Source organism: Aythya marila (assembly GCF_965140915.1).
Source record: "Aythya marila genome assembly, chromosome: 1".
Lineage (NCBI taxonomy): Eukaryota > Metazoa > Chordata > Aves > Anseriformes > Anatidae > Aythya > Aythya marila.
This window is the reverse complement of record NC_139042.1, coordinates 92,211,029-92,231,453: the sequence shown is the minus strand read 5'-3', so window position 1 is coordinate 92,231,453 and position 20,425 is coordinate 92,211,029. Positions and strand designations below refer to the sequence as shown.

Genomic DNA, 20,425 nt, shown 5'->3' with positions numbered 1-20,425 from the left:
CTTCCCTACCACCGGCTTGGAAATTCAGTTGCAATAACCAGTGAGGCAGAAAAACTGCCCATTCCTGCCTGACCTTCCAAGTCAACCCTGGTTGGGTTAATGGGGTTGTTGCTAGGTGCAAATTGTGTCATCAGGCCCGAGATCTGTGCTGCTGTGTGCAACTGTACATTAAAAGTCCTATTACATTGTTTTAATCTGGGTTGGGTTTCGTTAAGTGTAGCTGATATCTTCTGTGTAAAACGTACACAGAGTATTCTCCTCACGTACCTGTCTCTGCTTTCAGGTGGAATTTTGGCAGGCCTGATTTCAGACAGGCTAGAGAAGAGGGCATCGACCTGCGGAATGATGCTGTTGCTGGCAGCACCCACAGTAAGAGTTCGCCTCTCTCTGACAGCTGTGGCTGGGGCTTTGACAGCACTCAGGAAGTTCTGCAAGCGGCATTTTCTAAGTTGAACATGTAGTTCAGGCCAGGTTAAAAGCGTAAGAAGTTGAGCATGTGAACAAATATGGACATTTGGGCTGCCTCTACTAAGCAATGAAACAAGCCTAATGCATTGCTTGTTACAGGATTATGTGAAAAGTTTATTGCTCTTTTGTAAAATATGATGTCCAGTTTTTAGCCAGAATTTTAGTTGCTCAAAGGCTAAAACTGCTGTGCTCTTTTTGGAAAACTGGCAGTTGGACACATGAGGTGCGTTTTTCTGTGCGTTTTGATTCTTTTGTGAGCTCTATTCAGTGCTTTGTCGAAGCTGGCAATTGGAGAGTTTAAAATTGAGTGTTCTCATAATATAGCCCTTTCTCCTGAAAGAACACCTGAGGAAGAGGAGCATGCTCCTTATCTCCCTGATCTGTCCAAATGAAACAACCATCCTGCTGTGGTCTAAAAAAGGTTTTGTAAAACCTAGGATGTGAGAACTACTTTTCACATAATACCAACAGATCTTTTACCTAAAATGGGGAAAATAGGGATTTTACCATTAATGAGGGTGTTGGTATTATAACATGTCTGTGTTTTCATTTTTGCAGTTGTACATGTTCTCTGCGGTCAGTAAAATGGGCCTTGAGGCTACTGTAGGTGAGTATTTTTAAATTATTTTCTGCCTCGCTTTATGTGAACTTTTCATTTATGATCCTTTCCTTTCCATTTATCCATTTATGATCCTTTTTCTTTTTTCTTTCTCCCTGAGAGGAGGATATGTGTAATGAACACCGTCTCTTCGAGGATTTTTGTGAGATAAGGAAGGGGATAGGAAATAATTAAGTGGTGACATGATTTAGTTAACAAATAACGTTAGATCATGTCCACTAATCATTGAGATAAGAGATTTAGGTAATATCATTAGTCTTGTTTATGGAGCTTGTTTATGTCTGCATAGGCTTTATTCTATCCCCTTTTCCAAATATCAGACACTTTAAAAGACTGCTTATAGTGGTTTAAAGACTACTTACAGTACTCTTGAAAATGATTTTAACTTTACATATGTAGACTGAATCCCGTATCTATTACATGAAAACAGAAGCTGAATCACAAGAGTTGACAGTAATGTCTCACCTACATAAAGGCCTTGATAAGTTTTAAGGCTCTCTGGTGCTTGGTGTGTGCTTATGGTTGACTTCCTGTGAGCATCCTCTGTGCTTAGAATCAGTTTGGTTAGACTTTCCTCTTTCTCTGAACTACCATGATCAGTAAGGGCCCTGGGAAGTACTTTTAACTCAGTACTTTTAACTGTTATTTTGGGGAGTTTACACTGTGGAGAAAGCATTGCAGGGAGATACAAATGTAGCTTTTCTTACTGTCCCCTGTAATGAGGCCAGGGGAGCCAAGGAAGGATTAAACTGTTTGAAAACCACAGGCTGACATTTCCTGTTGTTACAGTTTAGTCATTCAGGCAACTCACATTTTCTGTTTTTGTTCAACTTGCAACAGTGATGCTGCTTATCAGCGGTGCCCTGGTGAACGGACCTTACGCACTGATCACCACTGCTGTCTCTGCTGACTTGGTGAGTTTGGCTTCCCTTCTGCTTCCAGCATAGCAGCTTTGGCCTCCAGAGAGAGCCATTTGACTTCTGTAGGATTGTCAGTGAAGGAGCTGCACTGTCCTGAAGCAAAGTGAGGTGGATAAGCTGTGTTGAACTCAGCCACTGAGATTGTTTTAGAGGTCCTGTATTAAAAATGGTTAGTATCCTGCCTCCTTGATCCTTAACCTTGTTGAAGGGACTGCTAGCTAGAGAGTGGGATCTGACATTACAAAATGCCTACCTGTTGGTTGGGCAGAAGATTGAAGGGGCTAACTGATTCCTCAGGTGTCAGCAACCAAACATCTGACCTGAGCGAGGTCTCAGTTTATATAATCACTGGTTACCTGAGTGTATTCTCCTCAATGTACGAAGATAAGTCTGTCTGATTAGCAGTTCTCTGAAATGTGTAGTTCATCATCAGTTGTTTTTTGTTGTTGTTGTTTTTGTAGTTCTTAAAACCTGCCTTTTAAAACTGGGACTTGAAGGGCTTCTTTTGGCCCACAGATTCTTTGAATTAGCTTTTCAGTTTATATTTAAATTTCTGGTATTCTAGTGTTCTTGTCACAGCAGAACCTTTTTTTGTTCTACAGAGCTTTGCTGTATTAGTAGAGGAAAAGATGGCCATGGAAACAGTCTTGCAGCATAATGCAAAGCGATAGTGTTGTCCTTGTTGCTTGAATCCACAATGCGCAGAAGAGAAAGCTTCACAGCTATTGTTGTTTAAACAAACTGGTTGAATAAAGGAGAACACTGTAGGCAACCATTTGATTGAGTGGAGGGTTTCTTTGAGTAGCGATAAAAGGATCTGAGCTAGGATATTTTAGGCAACTTCACAATGTACATCTCACATAGAGGGTTCAGCTCAGGATGGTTCTAAGCAGTCTTTGTCTCTTAAGGGTACCCATAAAAGTCTGAAAGGGAATGCAAGAGCCTTGTCCACAGTGACAGCAATCATCGATGGAACAGGATCTGTAGGTAAGCCAGAGCTGGAAGGTAACCTGCCTTTGCTGGGGTAGGTTAAAACAAAAGATCTTTGTGAAGATCTTTCACAAAGAAGATTAGGGAGCCATAAGCCTCCCTAATGTTCCTATATCTGAGGGAGGGAGGGAGAGGGTGATAGACTGATACTGAGTGCAAATATAAAAAGTAGATGCCATGGGGGCTGTTTGTGAGACCTGCAGTCACGGCCTCTGCACTGGCATGTAGAAGGGAAAATTGAGTAGGATTTATCTTGCTGTGGGATGGGCATTCTTTTTCTGTGAGCCAAAGAATGGCATTTTTCAAACTTCTAGTCTCCCCACAGTTTCCCCTGTGTTAGATTCCCAGCTGTACCAGTTATGTTTCACACTTCCTGGGACATTTTAATCCATAGGGTAATACTGAGTTATCTAGGTGGATAAATTGATGCTCTAACTCAGAATAGCTGTCTTTCAGCCTAGTAAGTCTTACTTCGCATCATTCTGACAGTATCAATATTCAATTTTAGGTGCGGCTTTGGGGCCTCTCTTGGCTGGTCTCATTTCCCCTTCTGGTTGGAACAATGTGTTTTACATGCTCATGGTGGCAGATGCGTGTGCCTTGCTAGTAAGTCTAAAAGCACTGCTTGGTTGCTATGTATTTTCTTTATGCTAAACTATATATATTAAAATGCACATTTTCCTTTTGCAAATTCAGTAGTCCATCATAACCAACATCCAATTGCGTAGGAAATTTTCAATAAAAGAGCAAAGCAGCTCATTTTGAAATTCTCATTTAATTTTAATCAGAAGTGCAGATTAGTTCTGATGCACTTCCATTTCTGAAGAAATACACATCTGTTAATCACTGGCTGAGCTGATTACAGCAGGCCTAATTGTAAGCAAACCTTCCTATATAGAGCTGGAAGATGCCTCAGATTCCACTCACGAAAGAATTACTTCTGTTTTCTTTAAAGCTGGTTTACTGAAGTAGTAACAACTGTTTAGCTACGTTGCTGTATCACCAAAAACACTATGATAATGAAACTGCTGGAAGTTAATACGTCACATTCTCCAGATAGGCCCCGACACTGCTGTACTAGGTTAAACAAAAACTGCCTTCCTCGCTTTTGACAGTAACCAGGCACAGATGCTTAGGGAAAAGGAGCGTGACACGGTACAGAGCATATCCACTTTCCTCCCTCCTCCTCCTGTTTGAGATCCTGTATGCTGGATGGGAAGATCTGAAAAGGTTTTTTAATCCTTACATGCCCTGCTTTGCTTTAAAGACCAAAGAAGACACAAGATGAGGCAAGGAGTGTCTTGTTGTACCTTTTGAAGTCAGTCTTGCTGCAGCCACCTGCAGGTTAACCTGTAGGTTATGTTTTTGTGTTTGCCACGGATTTCCCTAGCAGGCATCTGTACCAGCTTTGTCTGCTCCGCTCCAGCAGAGCAGAGTGCTACTATGACTCTACCTCAGAGATGTCCTGAAGTGTCACTTGCTTATCCTCTGCTTTTGAAGTCCTGGATGGAAGTGCTCATGAAAGTGTGGGGTGACTGTGAAACACTTGAGATATACACCTTCCTCTCTACTGGCTGTGCCCAGACCAAACCCCGTGCCTGCAGGGTATTCCACTAAGCCCTGTACTTCTGCAGAGGAGCTGATGCTCAGTGTGTCAGACCACTCTCTGAGACGAGCAGAATTTTTTGTTTTGAGTTGGGATTGAGGCTTTCTTTCTAAACTGAAGCCCGAATTTGTAAACTATTTATTTCCACATGTAAGATGTGAAATCCATGGAAATTAATTGAATTAGATAAGTTAATATTCAAAGTATGTTCCCTCTAATAGTCAACAGCTCTATGGTTTGTACTGTTTACAGTATTAGCCATTCTGTGCTGCAGTGGGGTTTGGGAAATTGTAGTTTCCCTAAGTAGACTTAAAACTCTGCTTTTTTATAGTTATTTATTAAAAACAAATGAAAAAAAATCCCACATTTCTTTGCTGCATCATTTAAAATGCATTTTTAAAGCACTGTTATTGACAGGATTGACTCTGCTCTTGTGAAGCTTTTTTTATAACTCCTTTCACTGTTATTTTCAGTGCAGAGTATAGATGCCTGTATTCAACTCCTATTTACTCAAAGATGTCTGGAGGGGGGTTAGCCTCATACATGGTATTCAGATCAGTCATGCTTTGCTGTTCACATATCTCCAAAATGTTAGGTTTAATATCTTAAACCTTAAACCAGCAATACTTAATAATATTCTGATAATAACGTTGAAGAAAATTCCATTTATAACAGTGAAACTCTGAAGGTAAGGAAACCTTTAATAGTGAGGAATCCTGGAATAGTTCTAATTCTGTCTTTTAATATATGTGGAAGTCCTCAAATTTTGTTTCTGAAATCACTTTCCTGGGGACTGTCTCCACAAGCACACCTTTTAAAATGCATTTGAAAGTCCTGATCCTGCACATGCAAGTAAACATGACTAACATCACTCATCTTGACTAACTGTGTGATTAAAGCTTTTCACACACACAACTCTTCTTCAGAATAGCAGCTGAAATAATTTTAAGATCCAAAATTTCCATCTGCCATGTTTTCTTGAAGTCTTGGGTTCCCTCTGCTGGTTTCTTTACACATCTGCTGGTTAAATAACTTTGGAAAACCATTGTGTTGTTTTTTTTTTTTACACAGGAATTGGTCTCTCAATTGCAAAAAGGAGATTTATTTTTTGTTACAAGTTCATTGTGAAAACTCCTCTTCCAAACATTGATTAAGCACCTATAATTTTTGTATTTATTTATTTATTTGTTTTTACTGATTTCAGCATTGCAGGGTAGTGTTTCAAATGAGGAACTCTGAATAAAAGTGTGCATCTTAGCCAGAATTTTAGCTTGTTGGTATATCTGTACAGATAGTAACACAGATACTGTGACTCTCTTTACAGTTCTTACTCCGTCTCATTCAGAAGGAACTTCGGTGTAATGCAGATCATACCCTGTAAGTGTTATATAAAGCTGTTGGTCTTTAATAACAGTTTAAGAACATGTTAATAAGCTAATACCCCTATGTAGACAGAATGTAATAAGTTTTGTATATGTCCATTTGTCTCTTTCAATTTTTCTTTAAAAAAGTAATCTTTTTTAATGTTCTTAAATCACGATTATTTTTCTTTAGAACCTTGTATTTTAACAAGCACCTGAAAACAGACTTGTCATGGTCTCTTAGGGTTTGTTTTTTTCCTGAATATGGAATATTTCTGATTTTCATCATGGAACGTGCAGGTGGGGAAGAAGAAGCTACTCTATTGCTTGCTTTCTGTGTATTGTTTGGTAGTTTCAAATGTAACTTTTGCTAAAAGGCCTCTCTAAAGGAAAGGGTGACTGAAATTACAAGGTTTTGAGGGGAAAAAAAAAATCCAGTGAATCACAGGGGTTACACTTATCTAAGCAAAATCTAAATTGGGTTCCTTGGCTGTTTTGGAGCAGTGAAATAGAATACAAAAACACATAGCAAAAGGCAAAACTTGCCTTTTAAGTTAGTGGCTGTTACACCTCACACCTAAGGCTCTCCTGACTGATTGCTGTCCTTTCCCAGGTTTAAAGAACACTGAGCTGAGAGACCAGATTTGGAAGAATGACTGTGTAAGTGACCAGAGCTCTCCCCTGAAAAAAAAAAACTTCACAGAATGTGTTATTCTATACTTAAGAGACTCTATTTGGTGAAGAATTTTTGCACGTTTACTGGAAGCAATTTGAGAAATGCAACCGGTAAATCCCTGAAGCTCTTATTTTTGCACATGAATAAGTACCTCAGGATGGCAACTATTCATCAGATGGAGGGACAGGAACTTTGGGAAGCTTTTAGCAGAGCGCCTCAACTGAGCCAAAGAGAAATACCAAGTGCCTTTTAATTTCTTTTGATAGGATGTTTTAATTAAAGCGCTGTACTGTGTGTTTTCCAAAAACAAGTCAGAAGTAGAGCAGAAGGATGTTGAAATCATAACAGACAGCCTAGCAGTGAAATGTCTCTGTGTCAGTGAGCAAAGTATCCCTTATGTTATCGTGTGCATCGCTGTGATCAAGGGCATCGCATTATAGAGGGCAAGACCAGCTGGTTATTAATGTACACTGCTATTAGGATTTCAAAGCTGCTCAGACAATAATAACCTCACCATATTATTAGTCTTTAACTATAGCACAAATTCTGCTCCCAAGGACAACATCCAACCTTTCGGTAGGTAATGAAATGGAATTTACAGCTGCGGTGTACCACAGCTAGCGGTTTCCACAGACTCTCTGGGTGGATGTTAGCCCTCAGTTAGGATTGTGCAAAACGGAGTCCCAAGCAACAAGAAGAAGTAGGTTATGAGTCAGAATTTCCTGTGGGGGGCTCTAACAATTTTCAGGGCATTATAAACTGGTAGTGCAAACGTCGTGTAATTGTTGTGCTGCTCCTCTAGGCTGGGTTGAAATGACAGGTGGTTCCTTTGGGGTGGCAAAGAACTGTGTGCTGCCACACTTCAGCATTACAGGATTGAAAAAGAGTGCTGCTTTAGTGCCCAGTGCCACAATGATCTTTCTTGGGTACTCCGGTGGTGGTGTGTGCACTTGGAGTTCATTGTCAGATCAGGGCCTTAATAACCAGAAATCTCTTTCAAGTGGCTAATTTCAAGTGGCTTTGAGTTTCAGATTCAGAGCCAAAATATGTATGTATATAAGAGAAGAAAAATTACCTAGGTGGTAGGTTGTAAGAGAACATTTCAGTAACTAGTGTTACCCAGCAAATAGACAATTTAATGTCTTCAGAACATATCATTTCTTCATACAGGTATCTCCTTTGCAAAACAGATGCTTCTGTGATCTTTTTTTAAACGTGTACAAAGTAAAAAGGAATTTTTTGTATGAGGTGTTTATACTTAGATTGTGAAGGTTAGATAATTTAAACTGTGTACTGTTCTTAAGTGTATTTATTGAAGTTCTAGGCACATGTCTTGTTCTGAACTGTGCTGTAAGTTCTGTGAAACAATGCAGTAGTGTTTGTACTTGATTAACAAAACAGCACTCTAAAATAGCCTGGCAAAACACGGAGAAATGTCTCATCAGCTGCTGGTATTATGTTCCATGTGTTGGCACAATACTTAATTTCCAGGACTGTTTTGTAATTGTTCAGTCTCTGATCAGTTATTTCACTGTTTTGATTCAGCATGTGCTTTATGCTTGATCCGAACAGCATAAGAATGTGTTTATTTTTCACTGAACAGAGACATAGGGAAGACCTCAGTCCCACAAAGATTTATGGCAGGTACCAAAGTCTTTTGCAAGTGAATGCTCTATGTAGGCTCTGAAGCTGCAGTTACCTAGATCACTGGTTAACTGTACACCTTTTGAATAAACCTCTTGAGACCGGGGGAGACACTTAGTCTGTACCGGTAAATCCATGCTGCATTTAGGCTTTAGGATGTATTTAAATGCCACAGAATTCTGCAGCAGATCAGGGCTGAAGTCTTTGGTTGGGATGCTTTCAGTTATATTTAACAGCTACACGTTGTAAAGATGTTTAACCGTGTTTTGGATTTTACATGTTTGACTTGTTGGGGCTGCTGCTGTTATTTATTTATTTATTTGAATAGCTGTTGTGCTGAAGTGACTTGGATATGGGACTGTGAAAACATTTGAGGTGCTGGGCTGAGTCCTTCCTTCCACTGATGGCAGGAGGGATTTGGGACTCCCGCTGCACCGACGTCTCTTTCCTTGCTAATGTGCCACATTTCGGTTCCTCCCAGCAATGAATGTGTTCAACGAAAAGATGAAGATTGCTGCTCTTTTGTAACAACCCTAAGGGTCCCCCAGGTTGTGAACAAACTGTTTTGTTATTACTGGGTGTCAATATTCGTTCATTCATTCAGCAAGACTGACAACATTTTGTCTATGGAAACGTGAATGACCAGTAGGTAGAGACGAATTGGAATAAGACTGCAGGGTTTGGTTTTTGTTTTTAATGCCAGTAATTGTGAATTTTATCTATTTATCTTCTGTGTAGAATAAAAATGGGTTCTGCTGTAAAGTGAGAAATGTTGATTACTTCATCTTTTACATCTCCATGAAGAAATGCTCCATTTATTGTTTGGAGGGTAGACATCCCTGCTGAGACAGCGCTCCTGTCTCCTGTGAGGGTTATGAAAATAGTTCATTAAGAGAACAAATTAGAACCTTTTGTTTTGAAAACAATACCATTCTCAACTTGAACAGGTATTTTTTTTTCATTTAATGGTTTTGTGGGTTGTGCAACATCATTATTTCCAGTCAGATGGGTATATTCTGCCTCCTTATTTTCATCTAGGAGGGAAGGAGGACAGTCACCTGCGTCAGGGGAAAAAATGCTTGGAAAGGAAAACAATCGTGGTTAAAACTATGTGAATGAGGGTCTTGGACAGAATTTCCGATCAGAAAGTGCCCAAAGTGCCTCCAATAAACAGGCAAGTAACAGCTTGGGCCTTTATGTATAAGAAAACATAAAGCTCGGGTACAAGAAAGCTTGGGTACAAGCTTCTGTTCTGCCTGATCGGGAGCAGGAGGCTCCACCAGAGTACCTGCACCCTCACTTGGCTGTCGCTGGAGATGCTGCAGTGGAGGTTTGCCTCTTTTTTGCATTGGGAGGGTTTATAGGGTGGGGAGGAGATAAGCAGGTAGCGAGGAAGGTGGTGGTGTATTCACAGATCACTTTGATTTCTTTTGCCTTAAAGTTAAGCTGCTGAACCTGCTCCATGGACCGAAACATGCCTATTCCTGTATATTCTGCCAGCTAGGAAACTCCAGAAGGGATTCTGCCCGCCACTTCTGAAGGTTACTGTGTGTATTTCTTGCATAATATCCTTGGAATAATAATGGGAATCCATTATGTGTCTATGCCAATGTCACACTACCTCAGACCTCTGCAGCAGCACTCACACTTGAGCATCCGTTCAGCTGGTGCTGGTGCTTTTCTCCAGTGATTGATGCCTGGAGTTGTTTGTATGAGAAGTGCTGCTCAAAGTTGCGTAGGCGTAATATGGTATAAAAGAAATCAGAGGTTATTTAGAGCTGTTGGAGCCTGGCTGTTCTTCATACAGAGTTCAGCTGAGAAAGATTGTTTACAATCTGATCAAATTATTAGGCCTGGAACTGGTGATGGTGGTATTCTCTGGTCTGAATGAAATTTTATGGCCCGCATATTATATAGGAGGTTAGATTAGATTACGTAGTGATTTTCCCCAACCTTGAAGTTTATCTGATAGGTTGTTCTCATTCTGAACTATGTCACTTTCACCTCACAGCAAATCTATTTTGATTTTGTTTTGCTCTTCGCTGAATTATCAGGGTGATAGCATGGACTCTTTCTCCCCTCTGCTCCCAGGCTGCTGCGCCTGCAAAGTGACCGCAGACGCAGGGCTCCATTGCTCTCACCGGGAGCTCTGCATCTCAGTGCTCTGGGGCATCAGTAACCTTGAGCTACATCTTCTGCCACGCTCAGTTAAAAATCTGACTGTCCTCCTTACAGCTGGGAAGGGAGAAGGAGCTGCTCTAACTGCTGCTCTACTTCAGCCTTGCGTCCAGCGACTTTGACAGCATGTTATGTGTCTCACTGCTTCAGAGCTTAATAAACTTCATTGCTGTAAAATGACCTTATCCCCTCTTTTGATTATGAGTTGGGAATGAGAGAATTAACATCATTAGCTGATGCTTGTTTTTTATTTTCTTCCTCTGTGTTTCTCTATTGACGTATACATGTAGCGTAATTATCCTGCTGCTGCAGTGAAACTTTCACGGCTCTGTAGTCTATGGATACAAAAGCCAAACTTTCTTTAGGCCTATTTCGGGGATTCTGCTCATCTCCTGCACCAGGATATTAGCTGTCAAATACATGTTGAAAATCATCTTTGACACTGTACTGAAATAGAGAATTTAAAGGATGTTTTCTTCACCTCATGATGATATTGGGGCTGGTGTTTCTCTCCCTTCTTCTATTACAGAGGCAAGTTACAAATATTTAGCCACATTTCAGTAATACTATCAGTGGTCCAGACATTTCAGGCAGCGGATGACACTAAGCTGTGCATGTACTGCCGTGTAAGTGTAAACACAGGAATGCTGTTAAAAGGCTGATGCTCCGAGTAATGTGTTTCACTTGGATGAGATTCCAAAAGCATTTCCTTCCTGGTGGCTGACAGCAATATTCACGGCAAGTTTTTCAAGCCATTGAGAAATGGAAGATGTTTAAGATCTCTTTCCACAAATGGTTTACACCACACCTTCACATTGTAAGGGACTGTCTGTCCGGTTGTATTCTGTGGCATATGATAAGGGTGCATACGCACACATACATAGAATATCCTTTGTTGTGGCTGTTAAATAACTGACCAGATAAAAATAAATTCAAATGAGTCATTTTTTTTCTCCTGGAGAGGTATATCTGCGTGTCACACTTTAAAAAACAAAAAACAAAACAAAACAAAAAAAAAGGTAGTACAGTATGTGTTAGCATAAGTAAAGACAATGGATGAGGAAAAAGGGCAGTTGCTGGAAACCAGTGAGGTAAGTGAAAGGTTGGCATCAAATGCTGAATATCTCTTGCCTAAAAATAGCTCTTTCCTGTGCTTCTGTAAATACTAGGAAAAAGCCAAACTGCCCAAATAAAGTGTGTTGTTTTGTGGGTGAAATGTCACAGTGAGAGCAGAGAGGATCATGTAGCGGCTGGTCATTCTGCATCTCCAGGAATCACCAAGTCCCCCTCTGCCTTTACAAACTGTGTATGCAGGCTTAGGAAGAGGACAAGGAGAGAAGAGAGCAAGCGAAAGGCTCTGGGATTAGGCACATTCCAGCGACTCCGCAGACGGCTGCAGTCAAGAGCTTGAACAGGTTTCATCTGAAAGAGAGCAAAGTCCTTTTCCTATGAAACGTTAGCTACAGATTGAGAAAAGGCAATGCAGAGACCGAAAGGTGGTTCGATACTGTAAATGAAAGATAAAGGAGGACATCGAGTGATGATGTAATTGAATGCAGGGTACGGCTGGGGTGCTATGGAAATGTGAATGTGGGATGGGTACTAGCAAAAAAGCCAAGACTGCAAAGTGCAGAAGACTGAATTGACTGAGACGCTACAAAGAAAAGTGAAAATCTGGTGTTGGGATAACAAGAGGGAGGGGAAGGGCCATTTCACCCCAAAGGTCCTTACTGGCACCCCGTAGTGCTGAGCAGCACTTCCAGACTGAGGTGAGAGGACTGCTGTCCCCAAATGATCTTATGATTTTTCAATTGCCAGAGGGCTTATTTGAAGCTTGGCACTTTTGTGCTCACATCTATATTTTCTCCTCTCCACAGACCACTTAGTTCCTTTGCTCTTGGGATGGAAGGGTAGAAGCCAGGTTGGATGAGCAACTAGTGGAGAACCCAAGTGAAGATGATGTTTTCCAAGTACTTTTCAAGTCAGGTGCAAGGTGTCCTCTGTGAGTCTGAATCCCTCCATGATATTTAGGTTACCACGGTTATTTGAGTCTAGAGCTGTGGGTAGAGTTCATGCTTCAAAACTAAGCATCATAGACTGTACATTATTCTGATACTTGCATTTATTTACCATCATACTAGCTGATTCTCCTCATCTAATCACATTCATAGTGCATCTTCAAAAATGCAACAGAAAAAAAGAAAGAACTAAAACTTCTCATTTTTCCTCATCCCTACAAATCACTTTCTTGCATAAGCCTGGCTCTGACTTTGTAGTTTTCCCTTGCAAGATTGCAGGACACCGATTTCATGTTTGCTAGATTTTTTTTAATTTTTATTTGTGGCCTGCGATCTCTGACCAAGTTAATTTCTGTTGTTTGTTGCACATAAAGATTCACAGCAGGTAAAACTGTGGAGAGATTGTATTAGACAGATGAACTGTGGCAGAGTGGAGTTACAGTGAGATGCTTAGCCTTTTCTAACTGTTAGTACTTTAGCAATTGTACTGACAGGCTACAGTAAAGATCTAATACCTCGGGATGTTTTTTCTAGGATGTCATTCTCCTTTCACTTGCGTAGCTCAGGAGCAAACATTTGGAGAATTCAAAAATTTTAAATGTCCTTGCCATCTTGGGCACTGCAGTTTTTAAGTTTATCTGGTACCCAAATCCTTAACAGGTGGCCTGAATTTCTCAGGTTATTCAGAAACCAGCAGCAGCTTGCACTGAGGTCAGAACTCAAAGCAGCAGCCTGAGTTCATATGCTAAATCAAGAGGGATGAAGATGCATTTGTGTGTGTGTGTGTGTATATATATATATACATGAGTTACAGCATGAGTCAGGATCAAGCTGAAAGAGAGATGGACTTCACTGCCCAGTAGGTATGGGAAGCCTAGCTTTAAAAATAAATAAATAAATAAATAAATAATAGTCGATAACTCCTGAGTTCTGGAGCAGCCAAATAACATCCAGGGTAAAGTTTAGGTTTAGGAAGGAGTGGGTTTCTTCTGATTCCTCTGCCAAACACAATGCTCTTATTTCTGCTGCAGAGGACAGAGTATTATGTTTGAGTCTGAGTCATCCAATTTTGCTGCAGGCCACGTGAGACTTTAGCTTAATAAGTACAGCAGGTTCTGAAGCTATTATTAAATCATTCCTATCATCTGGTAGGAAACATCTGAATGTTGTGTTGTTCCATGACAGAATCTGCATGTTTGGTTTTCCACTGATACCTGGGGCTAATAACCATGTAACAGAGGGTTTTGACTTAGCTATTGCTGTTGGGAATCCTTGTTGGGAATCCTCCCTCTTCTCTGGCTGCAGCTTTCCAGTTATGTGAAAGCAAAAAAGCATTCTAGCAAATAATAGAAAAGCTCATAAAAATGTATTGAACACATACTCTGTCCTGAAGTGATGTGCAGGGTCCTCTGTGCTGGAGTGACTGTCACCCCCATCAAAATGTGGGCATATTCAGCTCGGTGCCAGCACGGAGCAGCTCTGTGTGAGGGGGATGAAATCCCTCTTCAGCTAAACACCTAACAATGAGGAATTGATCAAATTCCCTGATCAGTCAGAGTAAAGCTAACATGTCTGGTTCTCAGGATAATTTCCCCATCGCTGTTGTTTGAAATAAGACCTCGTGGTAGGAAAGTTACAGATGATGTAAGCCATTCAGCAGCAGGGAAAACAAAGCTCCTATATTTGCCTGCTTGAAATCCCATAATAATGTAAAGCATCTGCTGAAGCAATATCTAAATCTCATTCCAGAGTGTGTCACCGGAAAGGACAGGGTATTCCTCAGCACAGACTGGTTCCTATACACAGTTTTATCAGTTTTCCTAGGCCCATAACAGCAGACAAAATGAATGACTAGCATCCAGTATGCTCACCTACGCATCCCTTCTGTGTTGCTTTTGCTGTCTGTGTTTTCCAGGCAGAGTTGAAATTGCCCGTTTAAATGTGTTTTGCTGAGAATAACAACAACAAACAACCCTGTGATCAACTATATCACTAGTCTTATTTTTTATGCCAAAAAATGGATCTGGTAAGTGCTCCATTGCTGCATGCCTTTCCAGCAATTTTCTTATTCTGTGACATGTGATTGTTTACAAGCAAGTTTGCCCAAGCAAATCCTTCATGAATGTTAGTTTGGTTCCCCCAGAATTAAATTCTGGATCTATATTATGGTGTAAAGCCTTTGCTGGGCTCTGCCCATGCAGGTACCACAGCTTCCTGTAGCAGCTGATGCCCTCCATGGGGGATGCGGTAGCCGGGCATGGATGCCAAAGGCAGGAAGTTTTCATACAGTGATGCATGGTGATGGATTTTGGGTCTCTGGAGGACTTGGCTGAGCTTACATTCATCAACCTTTACCTTATGCAGTGGAGCCAGTTGCTGAAGCTGGCCAAAACGGACCTGCAGGCTGCCATGAGGCTTCCCCTCAGCCTGCTCTGCTCGGGGCCGAACAAACCAAGTGACCTCAGCGGTTCCTCATACATCTTGCTCTCTACACCCTTCACCATCTTTGTGGCCCTCCTTTGGACACTCTTTCATAGCATAATAGTATTATGTTCTTCTCATACTGTGGTGCCCAAAACTGCACACACTACTCGAGGTAAGGCCGCACCAGTGCAGAGCAGCACAATCCCCTCCAGCTCTTGGCAAGGCCTCTATGCCCTCAAGGGAGTCCACAACTCCTCCAAATTTAGTTTCAACTGCAAATTTAGCATGCCAAATGGGACAACATTTGCCAGCTTCCAGTTGCCTATAGCAATACATAATCTATGGTAGCCAGCACACATCTCAGCTGTGTGCAGCGGTGGGCTGTTCATAACCCACGGCATAATTTAAAGGCTTGCAGAGACTCACCCAGTCACACCTCACACAGAGATGCACACTCAAACCAGGCACATTTCTTTAAATACAGCTCCCGTCTTGGTTGCTCACTCCATGAGCATGGTGGTGGTGGCCTGGAGGAGGGGAAGGGATGTGTAGAAGACAAATAGAAACAGACCAAATGCACCATTTTATTAAGAAAAACAAAGTGATGTATTGCCTTTGGCTTTCTCCCTAGCAAACGCAAGGGTCAAACTCTCATAGGCTCCAAAGCAAGCAGGACTTGGCTTCTCTGTAGGAATCCTATTTTACTGATAAAGTAATTCTGGCTCTGCAGCTTTTTATCTGCTCTCTAGCACTGTTCCTTGGGCAGAGGGACAGAGGAGAGTGGGGCTGCACCGCTGGCAGGAGAGACTAATGGCAAATGGTTGGGAAACTGCATCCCTTGGATGAAGTGGGACAAGGGAAGGGCATAAAGCACCCCCAGCCATGGTGGAAGGTACCAGGACAGGTAGTGAGGAGCACAGCCCTGGTCAGAAAACATGAGAGAATGAGCAAGAGAAACAAAAACAGAGTAAAAGCGTGGGGAAAAGGAGTGGGATTGGAGAGCAGAGCTGGCCACAGATTTTTCCTCTTTTTAGCAGAGGGCTGTTAGGGTTTTGCTTTGTTTCTATGTGTTCAGAAAGTTTCTTGATCTTCTCAGCTTCTCACCAGAAAACTTGTTTGCTGTCTGTGAAAAGTTCATTCCTCTCTTATGAGACAGCAGCCGAGAGCCAACAGTGCATTTCCATCAGATGCTTGGGCAGAGGGCGAGACTCAGGGAGGGGGAAACCTCCCTGCCCAGTGTCCAGACTGTGGGGAAGGAACTGACAATGAAAGAATAAGGATTTTTTAAAAAGGAAAAGGAAAAAACAAAAGAAGAAGAAAAAGAAGAAGAAGAGAAAAAAAAAAAAAGAGTCCAAGGTGAATTCAGGGAAATCCACTCAAAGGAGAAGGAAAAAGAGGAAAGAAAGGAGGGAAAGGAGAGACCATGAAAAACTAGGATGGAGACATAGCTTTGGCTGTGTTGGAGAGTGGCAGGAGAGGATCCAGCTACTAATGAAACCTCTCTGGGAGAAGTTTCTCACTAAAAGCCAGCAGCTGTGGACTGTCAGGGACGGCATCAGGGGTTGTCCCTGGTGGTGGTCCCCGAGGTGCTCTCCTGGCAGTGTACCCAAAAACCACCACAGCAGTGCCCCTGAAGGGGAAAGTTGCTCTTGGTGGTCAAGGCTTCTCATGACGGCCCTTGTCAAACCCTGATTTCCCTCATGTGGCTGCTGGTCAGTCCAGGGTTGTGCAGTTTGCTGTGCCCATAGCTTGTAGGGACATTGCCATGCGGTCGGGACCCTTGGCCCGTGCTACCCATGCAGTTGTGAGAAGAGAGGAGAGGCTGTGGGACAGCCCCAAGGGAGCCAGGAAATGGAAGGGGCTCTCCAAATGGCTTGTGATTCATGGCATACAGCTTAGCAGGTCATTGGGATACATGGACGTCTACATGTTGTTACACAAGGCCATGGGCTGAGACCCAGGCCTGGAGGTGAAGAGCAGCGATGAGACCTGATGACTCCCAGAGGTGGGACAAGGGCTGGAGAGGCTGATCCCTGCCAGCCCCAGAAGGGTGCAGAAGACACACACAAACCCTGCACATGGCCACCAACCCAGGAATAACCCATGAGATGTGAGGAGGACTTGGAAGCTAGTGTCCCTTGTCCTCCGTGTTATAGCAACTGATCCTGGGACTAAAATCTGGGCTCAGTCCATGGCATCTGGCTGCTGGGACATTGCACATGCTTGTGTGGGAGGTAGGAAGGGAAGCAGTTGTGAGCTGCTTTTCTTTACCTCTGGCAATATCTTGGACTTTAATGTTCACACCTTGAAATAAATGTTATCAGTCTTGGGGTTCACCTGGCACCACCCATGCGCGCAGGAGGGTGCAGGACAGGAAGGGTGTGTGGCATGAGACCGAACACCACAGTGAAAAGTTAGGAGGAGGCTGTGTGGGGCAGAATCAAATGGAGGACAGCGAAAGGGTATTTAAAGATATTGACCAAAAAAACACCTCAGTTTTCATGAGAGACCCACCCTCACCATAAGCTGCTTCCGTTCCATTTTCTGTAATACTTCAGTGCTGCCCTTTCTCCTGACCGAACCATTAATTGTATGACATTTACTGTTTTCCTCAGGAACTGGAGCCTTATTATGGCATGAAAATCCCGGTTCGATTTTGTTCCTTGGCTAACATCTCTGGCTCTCAGAGTTGTAGACGAAAGCTCACGTACATGACCTGGATGAACAGCCAGGTTCAGAAATCAGGAGGCAAGTAAAAAGAAAAATGAGAAATGTGTTATTTGAAAGCAGGCACTAATGATCTCTCATCCAATCTTCTGACTTGCTGTGGCCGTGACCTGTGACTGTCAGAAATGGTGACAATGCTAATGGAGAGGCACATAATGGGTGATTGTCTAGGTAACGCTCCCGGGGAGCAGCGTCACTGAACTCAACATGGTTTCAGAAACTGCAGGAGTGTTAGAAGTTTCCGTATTTCGTACAGCCTTCAGCTCTCTGGTGAAGCAGGTCAGACACTTCCTGTACTACCTGGGCCTACAGTCTTTTGTCATCCTTTTCACACGGTATCCATGGCTCTCTTGCAGGCTCCTACGCTAAAAGATGAGCCCCTTTAATCTGCTGTATGAAGAAAATACAACGGGCTTCTGCCCTTTAATGGCAACAGCACTGAATGCTGTATGCAAACAGGATATATATCAGCAAATATGTACATTGTGGAAAAATTTTATATGTGTGAGGTATTATCCTGCTATCTATGAAAACACGTATTTTAAAAATCACGTTAAAACAGTGTTTCATTTCTTGTGTGCTGCAAAGGGTTGTTCAAAGTCCCTTTATACTGACCCACAGATGTTCATGTGGCCACTCAGACCTAAACCAGTATCAGTGGTTGCTTGTCCTTCTCCGACTGCTCAAGGTGATGCCAAGCTCTCTGCCCAAAGCATCCCTTTCACCCAGACCCAAAGACACACAGACCTCTTTCCCCCAGACCCCCATCCCATGCATATCTTAGGCATGCTGTGCCAGGCTGGCACCAGCATTAGCAACCCTTCGTTAGTCCTTGAGCTGTCTCCAAACTTCGGGATGTCTGAGGTCTGCTTGTCAGAAAGATGGAATGAGACGATTTGCACTGAGCCGCAGAGCAGCACCGAGCTGCTCAGATGGCTGCCTCCCAGAATATGCATCTGAGGTAACTTCGCTTTCATGCGATGTGTAAAATGCCAGGCAGTTTTCTTTAAATAGAGCCGTGTGTCGCTTACCTCCTCTTTGGGAGCACGGGCTCTGGTCCCCCACTCAGGCTTTCTTGCCAAGAGCGTGAGCCAATCTTGTCCAGTAGAGGGAATTTACTTTTCCACTCCTTGGCTCCCAGCCCTCTGAATGATCTCGCAAGTGACTCCAGACACAGTTAATTTCATTTATTTTTTCCCCATCAGCTATTGAAGGTTCCAGTTGGGCCTGCTAATTTCTTCCACAACCTTATGAAAACAGCTTTTATAGCTGGGCTTTCCCAGAAGCTCTGCACCAGGGCTCCAACATGCTGGCTACATCTACCATTAGTGGTCAGCTAGGGTCTGTGTATGCGCACATGGACTGCATGCCTCATATGGCATACGGCGGTGCTGACAGCAAGATTGCAAGGCGCTTGGGTACTCGCGACTCCATGAAAATACTTTAGATGAAGGGCTAGGAACAGGGAGCAGGGTTACAGAGATGGGAGGGGACTGAGAAATTCAGGGAAGATGTGGAAAAGGGAAGGTAGAGAGGGACGGGAGCCTGAAAAAACACAGGAGAGCCTGCTGGGTTGCAGCAGTCAAAGAGGATGCAGTCAAATCTGTCTGCAGGCAGCCACAGCTCTCTGCGCCCGCAGTGCCCGAGGCCCTGCTCGCCCTGGCAGGCAGAGGGAGCCAGGAGAGGTGATGCAAAGTGCCCTGAGCAAAGTCAGGACCTGGGGTCAACTGTGCCGCTGTTGTAAGGCCTGTGAAAAAGGACACGATGTAAGAGTTTGGGACCTAACAGTGCTTCCTGTTTGTCTTCCCCATGCTTTGAGCTGGCGAGTTTTGAGACACGAGCAAGAACCACTGCTACCAGAATTTTTTAACAGTACTTTTTACCATAATATGGGCCATATTTTCACGGCAGTGGCCAGCACTGTTGTATTAAGGAGCAAGACTGCACCCGCAGTGAATAATGCCACCTCTCCAGCCCACTGGGCTGTGTGTCTCCAACCGGTCCCCCTGGACCAGCCATGCCAGGAGATGCTGCAGATCCCTTTCAGCCCATGTTCAAGAGGGCTTGACAAGGACACTGGGACACCCATGGCTGCACAACGTGGTTTGGGGATGGGCTGAGGTGACTGAGAAATGGGGCTGGAGCCAAGAGCGAGGTGGGAAGCTGAGCTGCTGCATGGTGAATGCCTGAATGCAGGTTTTTGGGGCCCAGATAGGCAGATCATAGAAAGGTCGTGGTATTAGCAATCATTCATTCTGTGATTAGCATTAAATATGATCATTTCCAGGCCAGGTCCTGTGGAAACCTGGCAGTGCATAACAAAAATAAACGTGCAAAGAAGCAAGCTAAAATTTCCGTATACAGAAAGTCCTACGCTTCCCGTAGGAGTATGAAAGGGAGTTAAAGCTGGAGTGCAAAAGTCAGCTGTGTTCTGCCATGGACGTGATGGAGGAGCTTACGCTGGTATAACTATCAGTTTAGCCATTAGCAGCTTTACTGCCATGCAAAACTAATTCCTATATTGACTTGACCCTGCCTCATGTTTGTGGTGGAGAAAAGTCCTTCAGGAGTGGCAAAACTCCCGAGGAAAGGAGAGAGAAGATGGGATGAAATAGGGAGAAAAGAGGAGCTGAGGGAGCAAAGGGAAAGCCATCACCACCCCACGGGTAACCAGGTGTTTCAGTAAGTTTGAGGGGAGCAAGGTGGAGAGACCAAGCAGTAAGACAAGGCTCTGTGGGAGTGTGGAGCAAGGCAGACATGTGCAAGAAACGCTGCAGATGAAGGAAATAAAAGG

The 20,425-nt window shown here is 43.1% G+C and overlaps 1 protein-coding gene across 3 annotated transcripts in view; it reads left to right on the top strand.

The window, feature by feature from the left end:
• The window catches only part of SLC37A1 (solute carrier family 37 member 1), a 35,290-nt gene extending 26,249 nt beyond the window's left edge, over window positions 1–9,041 (top strand). For all 3 annotated transcript variants that reach the window (XM_082775054.1, XM_082775052.1, XM_082775053.1), the window contains 7 exons: window positions 284–369; window positions 1,027–1,075; window positions 1,928–2,001; window positions 2,916–2,994; window positions 3,506–3,603; window positions 5,928–5,980; window positions 6,578–9,041. In XM_082775054.1, coding sequence (XP_082631180.1) covers window positions 284–369; window positions 1,027–1,075; window positions 1,928–2,001; window positions 2,916–2,994; window positions 3,506–3,603; window positions 5,928–5,980; window positions 6,578–6,593 — 455 coding nt within the window. In that variant the 3' untranslated portion in view covers window positions 6,594–9,041. The remainder of the gene's footprint in view (window positions 1–283; window positions 370–1,026; window positions 1,076–1,927; window positions 2,002–2,915; window positions 2,995–3,505; window positions 3,604–5,927; window positions 5,981–6,577) is intronic.
• Window positions 9,042–20,425: the final 11,384 nt, after the last annotated feature.